The following is a 22,352-nucleotide window of genomic DNA, read 5'->3' as shown; positions in this document are numbered from 1 at the left end:
TACCAGAAAAAGCATAAATTCGCTGAATATTTAACATCCTAAACTAGAGATCTGAGCTTTACTGTTATTTATCATGTACATCAATGTTATGTTTCAAATATAATTAACGTGAATGCATGAGTAATTTGGAAGTGAAATCATAATGACGATGCATGTAACCATTTTATTACTTTTATCAGGTAAATGCACAGTATGCCTTTAAATAGTAGTAATTTATGAGATGATGTTACAAAACTTCTGTTGTGTTTCAGATTAGAAGAGAATCTGATTTTTTTTTCACATTTTTTTTCTTTATTACAGTGCTAAAATTGTATATCGTGCAATGTGTCACAACTCTAGATGAAGTGAGATATATTACTAGACATAAGGATTGAGGACTGAGGAAGTTCTGGCTTCCACACTTTGCTACTGCTTTGTGTTTCATTGCTACCATTTAAAATTCTGAAATACTCTGAAAGCATTTCCCAGAATGAGTTTTTCACTGTAGTGATAATTTTTGTTGGAGCTTTTTAGTTTGGTTTTCTTATATATACTTGTTTTGGACTCAACAACTGGAAATCTCCCCAGTGTCCTCTTTTCCCGTCCCAAAGCCAGATTCTATTTGATTTAGTTTTGATTTGACTTTTTTCTGAATTATTGAAAAATTGTGTTTAAGATGAGGCAAACTGAGAGCGGACTATCTAGGAAAAGCTGACTTGAAACAAGAAGAAAACCATCTTGTTTTAAATATAAAAATATTTCAAAACCTTTTTGGCTAGTTTTGTCACTGATTTTTTCCTGTTGATAAGTCTCCATATCAAAGTTCAATAATAAGATGTTTGTTTTATGTTGAGATCAAGAAAAGATTTTAATTTTCCCATCAGATGATGAAGATACAGTTGAATGAATCATTCTGAAAGGTCACGGGCTTATTGGGAAGTATTTTTTTAGGAATTTTCCTTGGAACCCAGGGATATCCTGTTTTTGAGGATTTGTCTTAAGCTTTCTGCTCCTTTTACACTGATATTGTTTTTTACAAGCTGCTGCAGAATAGTTACTTGGAGGCATTATCAACCAGTCAAAAGAGCTAATGAATTGACAAACAGAGGCATGAATCTGAGCCGCTAGTGCATTTTTCCCATGAGATGAGTCTTAGAAATAATTTTTCATTGCAAGAGATCCATGAAGCAGCAAACAAATAAAAATGTTAGCAAAAAGTATTGCTTGGATGAATAATAAATGCTTGAGCTCTATTTTGATACTAACCTGCTAAGCTTACATGACTGATAATTCATGAGACTGATAGCTACACAGAGGTTTTCTGCCTCTATGTAATCCATGACAGTAACTGTAGTCTCTCTAAAAATCTAGTTTGTTAAATTCTGCTGAGATGAGTGTTGGGATTAATGTTTGAGATTCATGGGTTATTTGGGAGAGAATGAGTGATTGTTGCTATGACATTAATACTATTCTCAATAAGATGAGTGTTGGTGCCTATAATGAAGTCTGTACCCAAACAAAACAAGGTTTCCCTGTCAGCTGCTTCATCAAAAAATCCTCCTCAGAACTCCCATAATCTGGCTGCCCAGAAGACCAAGAACTCCATATTCTGCAGTGACTAGCAATTTTACCTTTCACATAGAACATACCAGGCAATTTCTGACATGCCAGCAATTTTAAACAATGTTTATGTTTGAGCAAATTTTTGATAAATTCTGATGAAAGCGTTTTCTAAATGTTAGTGTTAAAACATTCTCTTTTCTCTTGCACTGTTCTGATAAAATTGCAGATGATATTAGACCCCAGTACCAAAGGCAGTAACTGGTTTGTTATACAGTTCTGGTTTATTATGATGCAATGAGTTGAAAGATAGAATTTAATATACCTTTGGGTAATAATCTCTATTAGATATATTTTTTTTCTAAGCTGCAGACCTCTGACAGATGATATAAAGGTTGCATAGACATTATTTAAGAGTATAAAAAAAAGAGTAAATATGTTCTTAAAAAGGATTTAGTTTGTGATATTCTTGATGAAAATGTACATGCTTTAATTTTGTGTTCAAAGCATCAAAAGTAATCACACAGTTGTTGTCTATGTTAAAGTAGAATTGTTTGTATAGAACGCTAAATAAAATGTTAATTTTCATTGCATATTAATTGGTATAAATACAGGTATGCAGTGGATTTGGCTTTCCCATTCAATTGAAAATGTTCACTTGAAAAGATAATTTAAAGTATTCAAATTTAAAGGTATTTTAGGTGAAAATTTAACAAAAATTGAGAATTTTACATAGGTTTTGTTTTAACACATTCCTTAATCACATTAAAAATATCTTGTTACACCTCTTAGAGGACAGCAGTATGAAGTATCTTGTATTCAAAATGTGGATATGAAAGATGAATCTGTGTTCTGTCATTTTAGGAATACCGAAAGTTGCACAGTGTAACTTCAGGCTGCCTTTGCGGCTAGTTTGCTCTCCAGCCCAACCTTCAAAAGCAGCAAACCACAAGATAACTATTGATACCAATAAACCTCCCGTCAGTTTTCTCACCATTTTTCCAGGTAGGTTTTAAAATTTGTCAATAACAGGAAATGTGTTAGGAACTCCAACAGGAATTGTTTATCCATGTGAGGTAATGAGGTGATTAACAAAGCTAATGTTAGAATGTTTGAACAGTATATTTTGAAAGAAATGATGACATAATATTTCAGTAATAATCCACCTGGGCTAGTATATCTGTCTCTGGTAAAACTGCAGATTTCTTTACCCACTGGACATGATATAGATCTAATTCTTATGTATCCAGAAAAACATTTTACATAAAATTGTATCAGTGGTGTTGTAATCTTCTGTAACCGGAAAACATGGGCATTCATTTAAAAAAAAGATAAGCAGGGTGAAGCAAAAATGGTAAATGTTATATGTAAGGGGTGCAGTTACTTTGGAGGAGGATTTATGGAGTTCTTGATATATTGGTCTGGAGCTGATCTTATTTAATAATTTCATTAGCCTTCATGGACCCAAAAGAAGACATGTACTTAGTGATATTTTCTGATGCGCAAACCTGAGCTACATTCTATATTCAGGAGAATATTAAAATGGTATAAAGGAGAAATTAGATGCCATTTAGGACTGGAAAAACGAGGAGGAAACTGAGTACTATAAAGTGTAATGTTATGAAAATATTATCTGCTGTGATTATGTGCTCATAATTTGGAAGAGAGAGAGGAGGTGGAAGTTACCACAGGAATACTCTGTGGTACAATATAGTACAATCATAAGCAAACAATTAAGAACTGAGGATGCATTAGACAAAATGTTTCCATGCAGGAAAACTAATATCATGTTACTATGCACTGGCACACTGAGTGCTGGTTGCTGATATTAAATAAAAATTAATTCAAACTCAAAAGTGTAGAAAAAGGCTGTGAACACTATCTAGGGATTTGAAGAGGAGAATTAAAAGAAAGTGACTCATTTAGCTTAATAAAACACAGGCAAAAAAAGGGAATACAGTTGCCTTCAGTAAATGTTTTGTGGCTGTTATCATGGATCTAGACGATCGTATTAGCACAAGAAGAAATGAATAAACAGGGCTTATAAGGTGATTGTGAATAAATTCAGTCTGGCAGCGATTAAGTTTCTGAACTTCAGAGGACTAAGGTTCTGGAACAGTTTTCTGAGAACTGGATGGGCCAGCAACTTTAATATGATATTTTTAAGGTGGAGCTGCACTTCTTTTTTTGAAAAGCTTGTAGAGTACATTTGTCTGAGAGCAGTGGAGTAGGTGTGGTTGGGTTTTTTGGTAGCCTGATGTTTTTCACTTTGCGGGTATATATACCTTTTCTCTCAAATGATGAGCTGTGTAATACTTGAAACAGGGAAACTTTTTTTCAAAGGTCTGCACTTTAGGATTTTAATCATAGGCTTCCATTATGGCTAAGTGATAATGCTTTCAAAATAGAGCACTGTATTTTATTTTTGACCTGGGGAAGCATTGTTGAAAATATAACACAAAGCATAGGCCTAATGTGTTCCAGAAGAAGGTATTAAAATCTTCTGATTTCTGTTCATCCCTTTTTTGGGGCGGGGAGGGAGGAGGAACCATGCTGTTTACAATGTGATCTGTGAAGGAACTTTGGATTTTTGGTGTACTCAATAAAAATTGTATCTCTTCTACTCCCTGTTTTGCCTTGTTTTTAGGGGAAGGTTGGAAGGAGAGGTGACATGGAATAGTTTTTAAAATATGGTACTCTAAAATTGGGCCTTTTAAGCTGGTATGATCCACTGCATGGAATGAAAAGGAAGGTGGGCATGCATGGACTTTGCAGAGTAGCTAGTTTTAGAAAGCTAGATGTTTGTTGTGCTCTGTACTGAAAGGTGGAAAGAGAGCGTGCTTAAACATTTTCATGGTAATTTCCACATAATTTTTGCATAAATATCTGAATTAAAGGTGAGCTTGCATCCAGTAAAAGGTGATTGATAGGCTTTGGGCTGTACACTAATCACAATTCTTTTTAGATGGTACAGACAGAACCTTTGAGAAATCTGCCTTTTGTTTCCAGGCTGGGGAAGAACAACAGTGTGCGTCTCAGTTTCCACCTGTGAATGAAGGGAGGGTTATACCAAACTACTACTGATGTTCTTTACTTATGAGCCCTAAGATGGGGAGCAGCCTCATCCAGAGTGCCTTTCCCAAATTGCGCATGCAAAATTTGATATGGTCCTGGCTATGGCTTGAGGTTTGTTGAATACCTGTGTCGGATTATAGAAAGCTGTGCTCAACTCTCTCTTTCAGACTTTGTTGATCCGTCTGAGGATGACCAGGCAAATGTTCTGGGATTTCAGTTTTTAACTGGGTCAAAAACCACTCTTCTTGCTTCAAAAACATCACGTAAGTGCTATTTGGTATTAATGTAAAAGAGGCTTGATCATCAGTTAATGTATGTACAAAATGAGTATGCGGACCATACAAATAAGGATCACAAGCGTGTGAGAATTCGCACAGGAGTTTCAAAGTGTTAACTGACTGTTTCTTATTCCCTCTCAGTATCTAGTTACTTTACTAGGGAAGACACAAAATTTTATAACAAAACCAAAAATCATACTCAAGATATAGTACATCATGGTGACAGTTCTCTGAAAAAAATGGATTTTCTTCAAGTTTTTAGCAATGTTTTTATTCATTAATTAATATTGTTATTGTAATAATGGAAAAACAACTCTTTTCCTCAAAGGTATTTCAACATCTGTGTTTGGAAGTAGTCATCTACTGGAATTTTTGAATGGGACTAAAACCAGGTTTCTAACTCTCCACTGACTTTCAGTAATCCTTGACCTTAATGAGGCATCAGGCCATACTTAGTTGCTTCTCTACATCTAAGTAAATGCCTGTCTCTATCTTTAGATGCCTGTATGTCTTTGGAAGTGTAGGATTATGGATTCAATAGGCTTCCTATTATGCTTACAGAATGTAAGAACATGCATGTAGCTATGCTGTTACCTGGTCCAGTGCAGTTTATGAATTAAGTAGTCATGTTCCAACCACCTGTGTGTTTGTGCTCTTTAAAAAAAAAGATTGGTTCTCTTCATTTTGCCGAGTTTATGGTCTTGCCCTGTATGGGTGCACAACTTGCTTAGCTCTTTCTTGGCATGCGCGTTGGAACCAAATCAGTTCAATTGTGTTTAGTGTTTTCCTTGCCAGCAGAGGACAAAGTCTTCATTTAATACAGCAGACTAACAAATTGAAAAGCTAGAATACCTATTGCGCATTGCAGAGAGTTCAAATGGAACACTGTGTGAATTCTTCATGAAAACTGTTTTGAGTGAGAAATCTGAATCTAGTTTGTTGATGTGAAATTCTTTCAACACAAGAATAATCTGCCTCACTGTTTTCAAAAATTGGTATTCATGATGGGTTATATAAATACTGGTGGCGTCAGCTGTGAGCTATAAGACAATATTTAATACCTTTTCTAATGTAATCAAATGTGTTAAAAACAGAAACCATCTGGAGAGTAACTTTCATGGTACCAAGAATCACTTTACATTTCTAAGGCTCAAATCCCTTTGTATTGGTTTGCGTAGGCATTATTTGCATGTCTTTTTATTGTTAGTTTGTTTTTAATATTTGTTTAAATAGTAGATCTTAAACAGTTTAAACTAACTGGACATGCAATGATAGTTTCTGAAAACTAAAGAATGCAAAGGATTTATAAATAACTATTCTTTTCTGGATTACAATTTCAGTCTTTCATTTGGACTTTGTTTTGCATAGTTACTATGTAAGATAGTTGCATAGATGCTGTGTAAGGGAAAAACTTGTGTCTATGTAATGAATGTGTTTTAGCTTCTAGTGATGCTATAACTTTTAATTCCCCCACCCCAAACCATCAAGCTTTTCCTCTCAGGTTTGTTTATTCACTAGCTAGGAATGACACTTGCGGTCTTACTATAAACTTTCCCACACTGCTTTACTTGTGAAGTTCACTTCACAAAGGAGATTCAAAATGTCTGTTTCTCTTAGAGTGACTACTCATTTCTTGTGCCTGGGAATCCTTACTTTAGAAACCGAATGGGTTGTTGATGCCACCTTCCATGTTAGCAGCCTGTTTCCTGCATCCCCTTAATGGGTTGGATTGGGTTGGTTACAGAATTTCTTAGGTGCTTTGCTTATTTGAAATGTTACCTAAGTAAAACTTTTTTTTTTAATATTTTAAAAGGTCTGATACTTAATACATAATTCAGAATATTTTTATTAACAGAGACTATCCATAATACAAAAGCATTGTTTGCTAGAATTTCACGATATTAAAATGTTTGTACTTGAGTGGACAGAACTTCTATGGAGCTAATGAATGCAGATGAAATTATGTATTATTTGGGAGATCCTTATTCTGCTATGTAATTTAACACTGGTTTTGTACTTTGTAAAAGTGCTTATGCAGCATTATCATTGCAGAAGTGTTCTTAAAAAAAAAAATTATGTGCAGATAAATAGTGACTAAAAGTAATGGGATTTCACGAAAGTAAAAAAGTTTATTGGGACTGATCAATCCTTATTTCTATTTTTCCATGAAAGAAGTTAATCTTGTACAATGGAAGAAATATTTTTCCATATCCCTTATCAAATGGACCTTAAGTTCTCAATGGGGAGAACTGCATGTAGGAATGAAAGTCTCCAGGTTCAGTTGGGTTTCACTGCTGAAGCTGCAAATGTGAATGACTTCTGTTTTCACATTTGGTTTTAATTGTATTAGCAAATCCATTTTGAACAGTGTAGTAATTGAAGATATTACTTTAGCCTGTCAAGAGCACTGCTGCAAAGAAGCCCAGCCTGAAGTTCATTTTGACAGTTAATACATATTAAAAAGAAGCTTTCCCCATGTAGATTAAGGTTTTAATGTTGTTTGGTTTTTTTTTTTTTTCCTGAAATTTTTTAAAACTGTCTTTTAAAGTGTAAAGAAGGCTTGACTGCTAGTTGTGGCTTGCTTCTTTTCTGCTGATGCGGGCTTCCTAGCTGTGAACTGAATCTTCTAGACTTCAGATAACCTACTGGCAAGACAACCATTCGTAATGGCGGTTGTGTTAGTTTGACAACCTGTTGCAGTGTTAAAAGCCTTTGTAAGCTGTGTAATCTGTTGGTCCTCCTCAGTCTCCCGCTTTTCTGAAAATCTATTGTAACCGAGCTTATTTTAACAAAAATCTAAGAGGTTGGATTAACACTTGTTCTGTAACTAGTATTAAAGCACAGGATGAGCAGAAGCACGGATATTTCTTTAGTTTTTTCATTGTATTTCTGTTTAAAGCGTGTGTTTAGTACAACTAAAGATTCTCAGTTTCCTACAGTTTCTAAATCTAATTTGCCTTTCTTGAGAGCTGGAACATCATGTAAAGCAAATGACTGCAATGCTCTCTGCTCAGGCCATGGTAAAATTAGATTGTGTTTGTATTGACCAACAAACAATGTATGGAAACTAAATGTGCATTTTGGAGGAAATTAGTTTTATCCATTTTAAACCATTAATGTATTAGATATGTCAATTATAAATGGAATGACTGTTGATTTGGCCTGAAAACATCTGAGCTAATTTCCCTCAAGGAAAAATCACTTAAGGCAAAGTATGATGATACATCCAACTAAGTCCAGCCATTACATTCTGAGTGTTTAAAAAATGGATATTAGGTTGAATGTTATCTTTAGCAGATGGTGTTCTTTTCTTTAACAGGCATGTTTTTAAATAAAACTTGCTTCTTTCCTGTTACACTGTAAACAGAATTTGTCATTCTCTATTCAGTGAAATACGTATCCTGGGAATGGTGCCAGTGGTACAGTCAAACAATCTTGAATTACTAATGTTGAGAAAATTTTAAATAAGTACATTCAAGATCTAAAGAATCTAGTTAATTTGATTTACTGTGAACCTTGTTAACAAGGGCAAAAAAAGAACTAGTTTGTATCAAACCCCAGCAACTCTTTTTCCTCACTCATAACTGCATTTCTGTCTATCCGTTTGGATAAGGTATTGGTAGATGAATAGGGAAAAGAAATAAGGAACTGTTGTTTGATAGTATTTATCTGAAAAGAAAACGAAAATTAAAATGCTGCTGTGATTTTCCACCGTGTTTTACTCTCAACATATAGTTAATTCTGATTTCCTGGTAACTGAAGAGAGGATTGTACAAATGTGGACCGGAAACAACAGAAACAAAATCTCATCCCACTAGCGTGGTAATTTGAAATTCACTAAAATTGATAAGTTAAATGAATTTGCTGGGACAGATAACACTGGCTAACAGGATTTGTTCTTTCACTTCAGTTTATATTACCACTTTTGCTTCTACACTAAGCGATTTTTACAAAGCCGTAGTGTGTAGATGGATAAAAATCTCCTACTAATTTTAGATGTATCTAGAGTGAAGCATCAAACTATCAACTAAATATTGCCTATGACTAGTTGGAGCAATACTTTTCCTACTAGAAGGTATCCTAGGAGGTAGAGATGTAATAAAAATTATATTGACTGTATTAACTAAGAACTCAATAACCATTTCCAAAAGACATTTAAGATTTTAGGTGGATTGGAGTTGGTTTGTTACCACTCTTATCAGATGCTTAGGATGCTGTGTTTCTGTCAATGTCCAAAGCAAATTGAGCCTGATTCTGCCTCCAACCCTAAGAAAAGCTCACTAAGGTTGCGTTATGGCAGGGAATTGCAGACACTGTTGTTACGATTTATAATCATCCAGTAATTCCCTTGTTTCCTTATTATGGTAGTGCTTCATACTTTTGTGTTCTTCATGGACAGGCTCATACTCTGAAGTAAGTAGTCCTGAAGCGAGAAATACTTTCATTTTCTACTACAAAATGACCTGTTAAAGTTAGGATAAAAGAGAGAGTATTTAGGACTGACATCAATAAAATGCAATTATTTCTTTAACACTTGTGACATGTGTCTCTTACAAAAATCTCATATAGACTTTGGATACAGTTAACAAGTTAAATCTATATGTTATCTAAACTATGTTGTATAGTGAATGTGTGTGGCTTAAATGTGTGTTTATTAGTTGTGTATTTGTTCTTGTTCTCAAAGAACGATATAGGATCCAGAGTGATCAGTTAGAAGACCTTTGGCTGATAACAAAAGAGCTCACGCTTCGACTCGAGGAACATTTTAAGAAGCAAAACTGCAAAGATTTTGCATGTACCTTTTCTGGTTCAATACCCCTGCAAGAATATTTTGAACTAATCGATAGACATTTTGAGGTATGTTATGTAATATGTGAATCGTTAATGTTCTAGTTTAAAAATTGTTCGTATGCTAGTACTATGCTATCACAGGCATTCGGCTTTCAGAAAATAGTTGCATCTAAGATAGTGCTGGAAAAATGTCGTCATTCGGTTTTTAACATACGGAGTATGCCTTGCCTCGCCTCTGAAACAATCCTTGTGATTTGCAGAGTGCAAGTAGCTGGTGTGCAGTCTGCAAATGGTACAAATTATAGTACTAGTATTTGCCCTTCTGCTCACTGCCTGTACAGAAGCCATGGGTTCTTTATTCACTAACGTCATGTTATTTGTAAAATTGTTTCTAAAATTTGTCCTTAGTTTCGGGCTATTTTACTCTTCTGTAATAATGAAGCCATGAGCATTTTTTTTTTCACTGAATCATCCTGGTAATTACATAAAAAGTCCTTTCACGTTTTAAAAAAAACTGACTGCCCTTGTAGGATTAGCATTGGAGTCTCAAGGAAGTTTACCAGACCAAATATAAAATAAATGTAATTACTTTTTCCTGTTCGGTCATGCAGATGACAATGAATAATCTCCAGTAGTTCAGCTAGCTTGTAGAAATAGCTAATAAAATAAAATATATGCACTCCTTCCACCTACTGCTTTTCCAGTAAAAAAAAAAAAGAGAATAGGTATTTGAAAATTTCTATTAAACTCATTAACGGGCAAAAGCAGCAACATATGTATGTAAGAGAAATACCATTGGATGTTCTTTTATGCTGCCAACTTTTCTGTGAGATGGAGCTATCACCACACAGAAAGATGGAAGTGGTAGTTGGGATTCTCTGGGATTTGTAAAGGAGTCAGCCTAGACCCAAGTCTGTCTCTCAAGCTCATGAGTTGTTATTCTGTTAGTCTTTCAATTAATTTGAAATTCAAAAAGTTTGGTTTTTTTAGTGACTGGTATTGTAGAAATACCTTAAACATAGGCTTCATTAATTTGTATCACAAGCTTAAATACATTGACGTTTGAAAGATAGGTGTGATTGCTGCAATGCTAAGTTAGGATCTAATTATGTTGCAGCTGGCTATTTTGAAGTTTCTGAAATTTTACAATAATTATCTGATCTAAAAAGTATCAAATGATCTATCAAGGGGATCCTAATGCTTCCATTCCTCTAAGTTTCAACACACTCTTTTTTGGCAAGCTTGGGAGAATATTACCTGAGATGTCCCTTTTTTCCTCCTACTTCTAGAAAAGCTGCATAGTGTTTCTTTTTCTCGTAGCTTCTCTGAGCTCTCCTTCATAATTATGTACTGACAGAATGGTATGTTTGCATATTTTTAAATATAATCTGTTTCCTAAATTTAGGAAACTTAATTTTTCTGCTCATTTTTGGGCCCTTTAAACTGGATGTGTGTCGTAACGCTCACATCTGGAAAGCTATGTGTCTTAATGTTTCTTTTGGTAACTTCTGCTAGTTACAGCATGTCAACTGTACAGAGGAGTCCCAGCTTTTTGAAAGACATACCTTTATTTATGGATTTTTGTGTTAGAGGCACGTACTGGAAAATGGTAAGGTGATTAAAAGATAAAAATAGATGAATTCTTATTGTCTGGGCTTTTGGTGTACAATGTTGTTCAAAGTTGAATGAGCACTTCAAGAAAGTTTGTTGCTATAGCTGATCAGTATGTATAAAAGGAAAAAGGATTTCACTTCAGAAAAAGGCAGTCATTCAAACAGTACATAATATAGAACTTTTATCCATGCTTCAGGGAATAACCATTTAATTTCTACTGCAATGAATATCAAGTCCAATATGCTGTGTCCATATGTCATAAATAGCACGCCAAACCAAGAAGAAGCCTTGAGGTCCTGGCGGTGAAATTTCACTCTTGTTATTAGGCTTCTTGATAAGATATTTATGCATTTTCACAGATTATTGTAGCTGTTGACAATTAGGTTTTATTTCAGTGACAAATGATAATTCTTGAAAATGTTAATAAGCCTCATGAGGAGTGTAAAATATGAAACTGGTATAAATTACATTGTCATATTTGAGTAATACACACTACTCTCCCAAAAATTTTACTGTCATTCTCATGTTTCATTTGGAATGTATATACATAATGCATATGACCCTTAACCTGAATTCTTAAAAACCCTTAAATTGCAGCTACGTTTGAATGCTGAAAAATTTCAGGAGCTGCTGTCTGAAAGGGCTGTACAGTTTCGAGCTATTGAGCGGCGATTGCTGACACGATTCAAAGACAAAACTCCTGCTCCTCTTCAACATCTGGACACCTTGCTAGAAGGAACATTCAGAGAGGTCAGTACAGTTTGATTATGAGCCTAACCTTTCTTTATGTTGTTGGTAAAACTTAGCTTAAAGCATATAAGCTATGCTTTCCTGGTTGCGTTTACCATCCAAGAGACCAGGAAGCAGTAATTTGTTTAACCTAATATTCCCTGTAACTTTCCAGATGATTTGCAATAGTTTTATTTAATCTGCGACCACAAAATCTTTGCTCCTGGGTCACACCAGCTTGACAGCACATCATTCTTTCCTAACTGATGTTGATAGTGTAAATATTTTATAGTTCATGTGAAAGTATTTTATAGTTCATAGCTTGTGTAAATATTTTACGGTACACTGTAAACTGGTGGAATGGCTTGGCTGGTGTAATATTCACAACAAAATTGTCTGAGGCTGACCATGTCCTTCCTTACGGGGATTTTATGTTCTAATCATTTCAGAATGTGATAGCTGCAGAAGAACAATGTTTTTAAAAAAATCCATTCCTAAACCATCCCCATACTGGAAGTATACAAGGAATAAAGCATTTTTTCTTCCTTTTCCTGCCTCAACCCTGCATTGCGTTAGATTAACCCTTGTTTCATGATGTGTCCCCTTTGCTAAGAAGTTACTTTATGCATTTTGTGCTTTTCTGTTGGAAGATCTGTTTTTACTTTCTAACATGCCTTGTTAGAGAAGCGCAGTCACAATTAGATTCCTTATTGGTAAGACTTACCTTTATGTGCTGTTGTATGTCACAACAATTAAAAAGCAAAGGTGTTAAGGAAAACTATTTTTCCTTACTGTTTGCTCTAAGAAAACATTTCTCTAAATTGGAGAAAACTGCCTTTTGATGTATGATTACACGTGAGTCAGATTCACCTTTATGTCAGTCTTTACTGTGAATGAGTTAACTATGAGATGCTCTAAGTTTGAAAGTGGGGGTTTTCTGGTTACTTTAAGAAATACTAGGTATTGTTGTGATAGATGGGTGATTCTTTCACGCTTTGAAATGGCATGACTAAATCAGCCCTAAAGATAAAACAAAAGTGAGTCTCTTGAGTCTGCTCTTGCTGTGTAGAACTGTTGCCTTTAAATTTAAAAGCAACTGGGTTGTGCTTGACCGTTTTTTTTATGCAGTTGAATTGAAAGATGAGTTCTGAGAACATGACAAAAATCAGGCAGTTGAAATAGATACATATTGCAGAAGCTTATTTTATAAGGTACTTTGAACCAAAATTAGACGGGTTCTTTTCTTAACAATTACCTTTGTAAGCTTTTTTAGTTAGAGCTAGTGTAGTTGAAAGGAGAGTGAGGAAAAAGATTTCTTTCCGGAGAAAAAATGGAACAAACATTTTGCCACGTTTGTGAAAACTTTGTTTTAGGCAAGCTCACATGTTTCTTGGTAGATTTCCTTTGTCATCTTCCTTTGTTGATGTGAATCCCCTTGCAACAAAGAAATGTTGTTATTATTAGTACAAACAAATGTGTAGTAAAGTAGTAATTACCCTAGAGACCCCACTGCTGCATATGTTGTTTTGAAAGTAAGATCTGTGGTAGGATTTTAATACTGCCTCTTTGCTATGTGGGAGAAATTAAATTGCTTGATGATGCATTTCCTATATTGGAAAAGACCTTGTTTTCTTTAATTCAATATAATCTTCTGTCTTTATTTGAACAAGTATATCTAATGCATATAGTTGAAGTATTCAAAATATAGTACATATGTTTTCAGTAAAGGAATAATGAGGCCTGATAAATATGAACAGTATAAAGTCTCATTCCAAAAATTCCTTTAAGCGTGTAGCCTTTTTGACATTCAAATTAATATGTATTATTAAATATAAGTATTTTTGAGAATACTGCTTTTCAGAAGAATTGTTCAAACAAGTTGTCTCTCTTTTTCCTTTTGGAAAGTTGTCTGTTTCAAGTGCCATGGTTGTGTTTAGTAGTTTTCCTAATGCAGAATGCATTCAATGAAGAATGATGATCCGTACCCCATAGACTCTAGTGAAATGACTCTTACTTGCTGTATTCAACTCTGAATAAGTGATGTAGAAGTTCTAGGGGGGTTTTGGTAATAAAATAGATATAACAAATCCCACAATAAAATACTCTGTTAGAAAATAAATTTATTTTTATTCTTACCATTGTCTGAGAATCTCATCTTCTCTCTTATGTTAAGTATTTTTATAATGAGAAAAGAAAAAATTGCATTGTTTTATCCCCTTGTTTTTCACTAGAGTAACTGTTATGTACAAAGAGAGGCTTTGTTACTTTTTACATTGGGTTTTGCAGTCAGAACGGAAATGTATATGTTTTGGTTTTATAGTATATTCCAAACCTTTTCATCTAGAACAGAAAGGAGTTTCCAGTTAGTATAAGTGTGTGATCTTATTATTCTTTTGAACTCAGAATCTCTGGGGCTTGCGCTCTGTATGAATTACATTCTTAATATAGTAACTATTATAGGTTAGGATTTTTTTTTTAAATTGAATCTATAATGCTATAACCTATTCAAATCAATAGGGACATAAAGGTGCTGCTTCTTGCTTCCCTTATTTACTTGCACCAGAACAGTTATACAGCAGATAGATAATCTTTGTGTGAACAGCCTTTTTAATACAAATGGTAAATATTCAGCTCATGTAGTTTCATTGCCTAGATGTGATACGTACCTAATTTAAGTGTGCTCTGTTCAGTTTCTTTGCCCATCTGCAAATTGTTATGAATTGCAAACTGATTTGAATTTTACAACTGAAGTGGATCGTAAAAGTTAATTTTCAGATTTTCAACTTCAAGTAAAAGTTGTGTTTGTGTGATACAGAAGTAGATGTACACGTTTGTCAAACCTATAGATACCAAATCAGAAAAATTTAATCAAGCTACATCGGATTCTCTGTTAAAAAGCATTTCTATTTATGTACTAAATTTTTGTATTGGTCCTTGTACATTACCAACAAGGCAGGATGTATTTAGTGCTACAACAAAGTTAATAATGGCTTTATTATAAAGAAACCAGCCTATTATAAAGAAACTAGAAACTTTTAATCTTCACAATAACAGAGAAATGTGTAAGCAGGAATTGGTGTGCACAATGCTGAAAAGCTTGCTTTTGATTTTTATAGTCCTGTTTAATCTTTTGGTGTTCATTTTGGAAGGAAAAGAAAAGCTATTATATACATAGTGGCCTTGTATGTTAGAAGAAGAAAATATTATTCTTGTGATGTTTAGGAATGATTTGTAGGAAGGTGCTGTGAAAATAATAGAAAAATCAATTTGCAGTAGATGCTATTTGTATGCCTATTAATTAATTTCTTGATCTCTGGTTAAAAAAATTGCCAGTGCAATTGGACATGCTGCTAGCTCTTCTTCTAAGAAAGGAATTTAATTAGACAAATTCAAAAGCAATTGATCAGTAGTTGTGATTGCATAGATGTTTTGTAGTTTAAAGGGCTTCTAATATGAAATGAGCTTGCAGCAAATTTTGTGGTAGCTGTTGTAAACAGCATGTACTTTGTGTAATGCTCACCTACTAGAGACATGTTATTGCTTGAAAGTGTAATTTAATGATCTTTAATCTCTTCAATGTGTTTTCTGTCATATTAAAGAGAAATCGTAGTTTGTCAGTAGCTGCAGGTGCTTGCCCTGGAATTATACTTTTCATGCATCTTTTGATGTACACAATTCCGGTTTCCAGGTACAACCTGGAATTAACAAGTGTCATAAAAATTGGATGGTTCCATTTCTTACTTCAACCCACATATATTTTATCCTAGAGAATCTAAGCAATGCTAGCTGTGTCTAGCTGTAAACTGTGTTTAACCACGTAACCATGTTTAGAAGACTGCTGCAGTTACATTCTTCTAGGGAAAGAGGAGGAAGGATGAATTTGAAACGTGGGGTGGAGTTCTCCTAGGGACTAACTGTTGCTTAACCAATTTTAAGCACTTAAAGCATGAATCTGAGATAAGATTGAACAGTTCAAGTTTACAAAAAAAATTTAGAGACAAAGCAGTCACTTCTGTTGTATTGTATGGGTAGACAGTAAATTATCCATGAGCACGCAATGTGCCCCTGTCGCCAAGAAGGCCAACAGAATTCTGGGCTGCATAGGGAAGTGTGGCCAGCAGGTCAAGGGAGGTCATTCTCCCCCTCTACTCTGCACTGGTGAGGCCGCAACTGGAATACTGTGTCTAGTTCTAGGCTCCCCAGTTCAAGAGAGACAGGGAACTACTGGAGCGAGTCCAGTGTAGGGCAACAAAGATGAATGAGGGATTGGAGCATCTCCCTTATGAGGAAAGGCTGAGAGAGCTGGGACTCTTTAGCGTGGAGAAGAGAGGGCTGAGGGGAGACCTTATTAACATTTACAAGTATCTAAAGGGTGGGTTTAAGGAGGATGGAGCCAGGCTCTTTTCCGTGGTGCCCAGTAACAGGACGAGGGGCAACAGGCACAAGTTAGAACATAGGAAGTTCCGTTCAAATACACGGAAAAACTTCTTTACGGTGAGGGTGACAGAGCACTGGAACAGGCTGCCCAGGGAGGTTGTGGAGTCCCCTTTTCTGGAGACTTTCAAGACTCTCCTGGATGCAGTCCTGAGTGATGTGCTCTAGGCAATCCTGCTTTAGCAGGGGAGTTGGACTAGATCATCTCTAGAGGTCCCTTCCAACTCTGAAATTCCATGATTCTGTATTACAATAAAAGGTAGCAAAATTAAGACCAAATCGTGAAGCAACAGATTTGTTGTATATCCTCACACTTTCATCATATGGAAGGAATAAGGAATTTCATCATAAGGAAGCATAGCTCCCTTCCTGTTCTTTGACACCACTATTGCACGGTACCTCAGTTTTCCCCATGTTCCGAGGCTTCTTCATCCCCAGCCTGCAAAACTACTAACTTGCTTGTGCTCTCTAATACTGATATCTCAACTTTTATCCATGGCTCCAGCATCCCCCTGTCAATTGCTTATTTGTGCTTAAGCCAGTGCACTGGTGCTGTCTGGCAGTAGCCACTGAACCAGCCAAGATGAATGATGTCCCTTGTCTCAGTACAAATAATGTGTTTCCCCTCCCAGTCTGCTGATTTAAAAAATATATAGAGGAGCTTAATGATTTCTGGATCTTCATGCCGCTGTAAAATTTTGTGTGGTCATTAGAAATCGCAGTTACTAGGAATGGACCAACAGAACAAGTCCGACATTAAATGGTCAGCACAGTTGCATACGGTGTCTATTTAGGCTTAGTAACTACATGTTCTACAACAGAGGGTCTTTGGTTTTGATTGGTGGTACATTTTATCTTTTCTTTCTTTGAGGTACTTTATAAATTTGAGAGCGTCTTGCCATTAGTAAGAGGACCAAACATGCTTTTCTAAACAGAACTGCTAGAACTAATTGATGCTGCAAGTTTGTTCCCTTTATTTTGCTCCTAATTGAGCTATTCTGTCATGCTCATCTTATTTATGTTATTACTGGATAACCTGTCTCACAGAAATACTTGTCTGTAAGCAGCAATGAAGTGGCTTTCAAAGTAACTTTCAGGTTTTGCTCTGTAAACAGCTAGAAGTTGTCCAGTTCATTCTGCTCTCTTTAGTATATGTTTTGTATTTATCTTGGCTGGTCTTGGTCTTGCATCTTGTGAGTTCTGTGTATGATTTGCAGCTTGAAGAGATTCATGTGCACAGGAAGTTTTCACTTAAAAACTCTGCTTGAAACAAGAGGAAAAGTTTTCAAATAGTCTATCACATTTCAAGACGTGCTCATAGGTTACTGTTCACAAGGAATAGGAACAAACACATTTCCTATAGATTTTGTTCAGTGTAACCTCCCTCATCTGTTCTCTCTTCAGCATTCCTGTATTGTTTATCTTGTTCATGTAGCTAGCAGCACTGGAAAGTAAGCATAGCATTTCACCATCAGTCTGTTAGAAGTGGTCAACAAATACAATTGCTTCCAGGTAGAGATACCATGACTCCTCATTTAGAATAAAGAAGGCAGTTCCATCAGGAGGATGCGTTTTAATTCTTTACATGGCAGTAAACCGTGTAGGAATTTGTTGCCTATGACTGAGAAAGCTTTATCTGCATGTAAGGAAGGGTAGCTGGTTTCCTTGAGGTCTGTGATCTGAGCCTCCCCTCACGTGTACAGCTCTGGATGTTAGCTGGGGGTCTTTAGCATTCAGGAGAGACTTGTGGAGAAACAGATGAATTTTGGGAAGGATTTGGAAGTCAAATGTCTCTAAATGAATGCACTGGTTCTTTTAATTAGTAATGTCACAGGACTTGCCCTTTTTCTTTCATATGACAGTAGATATTGTCAAATATCTAAATGTAAGGATATTTTTTCCTTCTTGTCTAACACTTTTTATCAGTTTTCAGAACAGATCCTTAGCTGATTTAAACGACCATTATTCCAGAGTACCTGATTTATAAGACATGGGGTTCTGGCCCAGTGTTTATTTTCAGAAATTTATGAACTTCATCACACAACTGTTTGTTTGTCGTAGCCTAATTTATACAGAAAGATGGACTATTGCATGTTTTTGAGATGGAATTCATAGCACAATTGCTTAAATTAATGACGGGTGCTAAAACTTAGGACTGGCCCACAGTGTTATGCCACAGTGCAGGATTGATATTTAGGTGTCCTTATGTTCGTTGTTTCTGGATAACTTTTCTTGCAACTGATTTGATTCTTTTGGAGCCCTTCAATCCCATGTTATTTTCAGAGTGACACTGAGTAGCCGTACTGCCTGACAGGATCTATTCTAGTCTTGAAAGTTGACATTTAAGTAATCAAATCTAAAGCTAACTTTGTAGCATTCTTTTTCTAAAAGAAAGAAAAAAATAATTTAGAGCAACACCTGATTAAAGCATGTAGGATCTAACTTGCAGCTTTGTTTAAGTTTACTCCAAAATACACACACAAAAAGAACATTCAGCTTGTGTTAAAGTGTTAACTAAATGGGGTTTTTTTGGTTTCTTTTTTTTTTTTAGAAAAACATCCAAAAAGAGAAACCTATGATACAATAAACTTTCAAAGTTAAATGTATGTAGAAAAAGCAAATCTTTTATATCCATGGACAAAATTCAGGAGGCCATGGGAAGTGCACTAAATATTTATGTTTCTTGAGGTTTCATCAGAATGTGTAATTAATCTGAATTTTGGACAGAACTTAAAGGAATTTATCTGGAATCCCTTTGAGCACATCTCACAGTTGTCTTGTTAAGTAAGGAATTTTCACCTTGGTGTTGCTGATCATGCATGTTATGTGTCTTTCATTGTGGTTTGTGATCAACCAAGAGTGTTAAAACTTGTCAAGCAGTATTTTAAGTGTTTAAAATACTGTGTTACAGTTTTTGTCCATTTCGCAATATTTGACACAATCAGACAAAATTAGTTTTGATTATCATGATTGAGATAACGAGTTGATTCTGAATTATATCTTCTGAATCATGTGATTTCCTCTCTCTAAATTTTTTTTACTTCAAATGAAAATCAATATTCCACTTAACAGTTGACAAATATCTAAATGTAAGGATATCTTTTCCTTCTTGTCTAACACTTTTGGTCAGTTTTCAGAAGAGATGCTTAGCTGATTTAAACCACCATTATTCCAGAGTGCCTGGTTTATAAGACATGGGGTTCTGGCCCAGTGTTTAAGGACTTGCTTTTATGCCTGGGGAGATTGTAATGCATCTCCTTCTCCTGCATTCAATACCAGCTAGATGTGGTGCCATCTGGAAGCTTTACACCTATGTCAAAGTTGAACAACAAAAAAAATACTAACACCTTTTTTGTAGCATTGTACTAATGTACTGTGTGTGGCTCCCACACGGAGATGTTTCACGATCTCCTGTCTCTTAGCTCGTGTGGAACAATTCTGTGTCCGCACCCTTCTCTGCAGATCTGGTCTAACCGTTTGCTGTGCTGTTGGGTGCTGAGACAAGCAGAATTGCAGGTGCTCTCTGTCTTTTGGTCTCTAGGTAGGTGCTCTAGGTTTGGTCTCATATCTTCTATCTCTCTTGCTCAGAGTTTGCTGGAGTCCAGTTAACTCAAACTGGTTACAGCTCTTCCAGCTTTGTCTAGATCCTGATACAGATTTTCCCCACTACTGATGGTATGTGTATTTGACACTTAGAGTAAATTATAATTAAATTCTGTGAAGGAATATTTAAATGTGCAAGTGCGTTTTGTTGTTAGCATGAAAAATACAGCTGTGTGGAAAATAGAGCCACCATAATTGGAAGTTTCAAACTTATTTTCTTCTCTTCAGCAAGAGATTTGGATCCTGTTGCTGCCTTTTGAAAGGAAGCGCAGTCTCCCCTCTTTGCATCTATTTGTTTGTTTCCCATTTTTCTCTGCTCTCAGAAGAAGATTTTCCCAGCTATCAGATGATTTTTTGGGTCTGTTATTTCTGCGACTTGGTTGCAGACTCACATGGTTGAACTGACTTCCCTATAGTAATTTTTTTGTTTGTTTTAGGGAACTGGAAATACTCTAGGCTCGTAATCCTTGGTGGTTTCAGGCTGTTAGATGGGGTAACTTCTTTTGATATTTCCAAAATTACTTCAGCAGAAGGATGAAGAGTATATTGAAGGCAAATGCCTTTGCCCGTCTTAGATGTAGGTAATTTTTAGGTGGTAGTACAAAAGGATATATGTTAGTGTGCATGTATGTGTTCATATATATATGTGTACATACACATAATTCCTCATGTCTTCATTTTAATCTTCAGAATTGTTCCTGAATGTCTTTTAGAATTGTGTATCTTAAAAGTCAGAATTTCACTTCCATGATAGTTGATACCAACAGGTCTAGCACCTAATATACTAAAGAAGAAAACATCTTCCCATTTCTTTCCTTACCTCATGTCTGTCTATTGATTTAGGAAGCTAGGCTCTTAACTGTGTAATCTACTACATAAATGTAACACCAAATAAGTATGGGCATTACAATTTTTTAAATAAACATAATTTTTTAATCTTTTGAAAGCGTAAGTACTGTTCCTTGCGTTATTTTGACACTTGCAATGCGTGGAGCACTTCGATCGTTGGTGGCTTGTGGTCAGTGGCAAATAAAACTTATTACGTTCTATTCACTAAAACACATGGAATGTCATTAAAGGTCCATTAACTCTTTGTTCAAGCCCCTTAACTCCTTTCAGTGCTTATTAATCAGTTGATAAAAATCTCAAAAGTGATCATTAATGACTGAGTATTCTCTCTAGTTGCACTTCTGACGCACAGGAACTCGACATTTTGGGAATGATTCATTACTTGATTAGTAAGGACTTTTACCTCAAAGCAAAACCATTAGAGTTCATCATGCATGACTCAAAGGCTATATATCACACCCGCTCCTGTAATAGTCATTTTCCCCAGATAATGTCAGTGAGAACTACACCCATAGTATAAATTAGCTCTTTTTGGCTTGAATAAATATGCTGTTCTTTGGAGGAGTTATATTTAACTTCTCTTGTTTTATTGCTGTTCCTGCTAAATGTAGTTTATTCATAGCCGCTAGAAGTAGCTTATTGGCTATTACATATAATTAAAATTCTCTATTTTACTGGTGTTCAAATAGTGTTATGTTTCTGTTTCACTAAGACTTATTTAGCTTTAACAGTGGAATACTCACAATGTCATCAAAGCCCCTTTTTATTAGAAGATGTATTCCAAAAATGTCTGAAAGCAGTTAGCTGTGTTTGAGAAGCATATATTAGGATTGCTGGCACAACTCTTCTGTATTTTGGTCCGTGGTAGCAATTACTTGCTCCCGTCTAGGACAGTCTTCACTTCAGGTCAGCCAGTTTGTGAGACAAATAGGTAAAATTGCTCATACCTTCAGTAAGGTTTTTTTTTTTTTAAGGGAGTTAGATGCATGTAAAAGCTGGAAGCAGTACAAGCATCACAAGAGAAAGAGGTTAGAAGTGAAATGTCCTTCTGTGTGTGGATATGGCACGAAGCGCCTCAACTGGTGTCTGCTGGACTGCATTCAGTCTGGTCCGTCACATTTTCCACAAGGAAGGGTTTCAGCTACACTGTGCTGTGTCAGAGAGCCCTATCTACTGAATTACTCCTCTTAAACCTGTGAATAGCCAGGTTTGAACTCCCACTGCTCCATTCAAATCATTAAAGGACCGTAGGTGTGATTTTATTTAATTTATTTTTCCCCCACCCCACCCTGGGTGCCATTCCTACTTCAGAGCTGTTACAACAACAGGACCTATCAGAGGATTCCCCAAACTTTGCTTCAGTCCTCAGCGGTGTGGGCAGGTTGTACCCTCTAGTGTATAAAGGCAATGGCAGGAAGTGTTTTATGTCACTTCTTGTGA

At 35.6% G+C, this 22,352-nt stretch overlaps 1 protein-coding gene across 3 annotated transcripts in view; it reads left to right on the top strand.

Moving 5' to 3' along the window:
* The window catches only part of BBS9 (Bardet-Biedl syndrome 9), a 316,361-nt gene that overhangs the window by 76,193 nt on the left and 217,816 nt on the right, over positions 1–22,352 (top strand). For all 3 annotated transcript variants that reach the window (XM_063325516.1, XM_063325517.1, XM_063325515.1), the window contains 4 exons: positions 2,404–2,544; positions 4,782–4,877; positions 9,577–9,749; positions 11,895–12,047. In XM_063325516.1, coding sequence (XP_063181586.1) covers positions 2,404–2,544; positions 4,782–4,877; positions 9,577–9,749; positions 11,895–12,047 — 563 coding nt within the window. The remainder of the gene's footprint in view (positions 1–2,403; positions 2,545–4,781; positions 4,878–9,576; positions 9,750–11,894; positions 12,048–22,352) is intronic.

Source organism: Chroicocephalus ridibundus, chromosome 2 (assembly GCF_963924245.1).
Source record: "Chroicocephalus ridibundus chromosome 2, bChrRid1.1, whole genome shotgun sequence".
NCBI classification, from domain to species: Eukaryota; Metazoa; Chordata; class Aves; order Charadriiformes; family Laridae; genus Chroicocephalus; species Chroicocephalus ridibundus.
The sequence above is the reverse complement of the archived record's forward strand: the minus strand, read 5'-3'. Positions and strand labels throughout refer to the sequence as shown.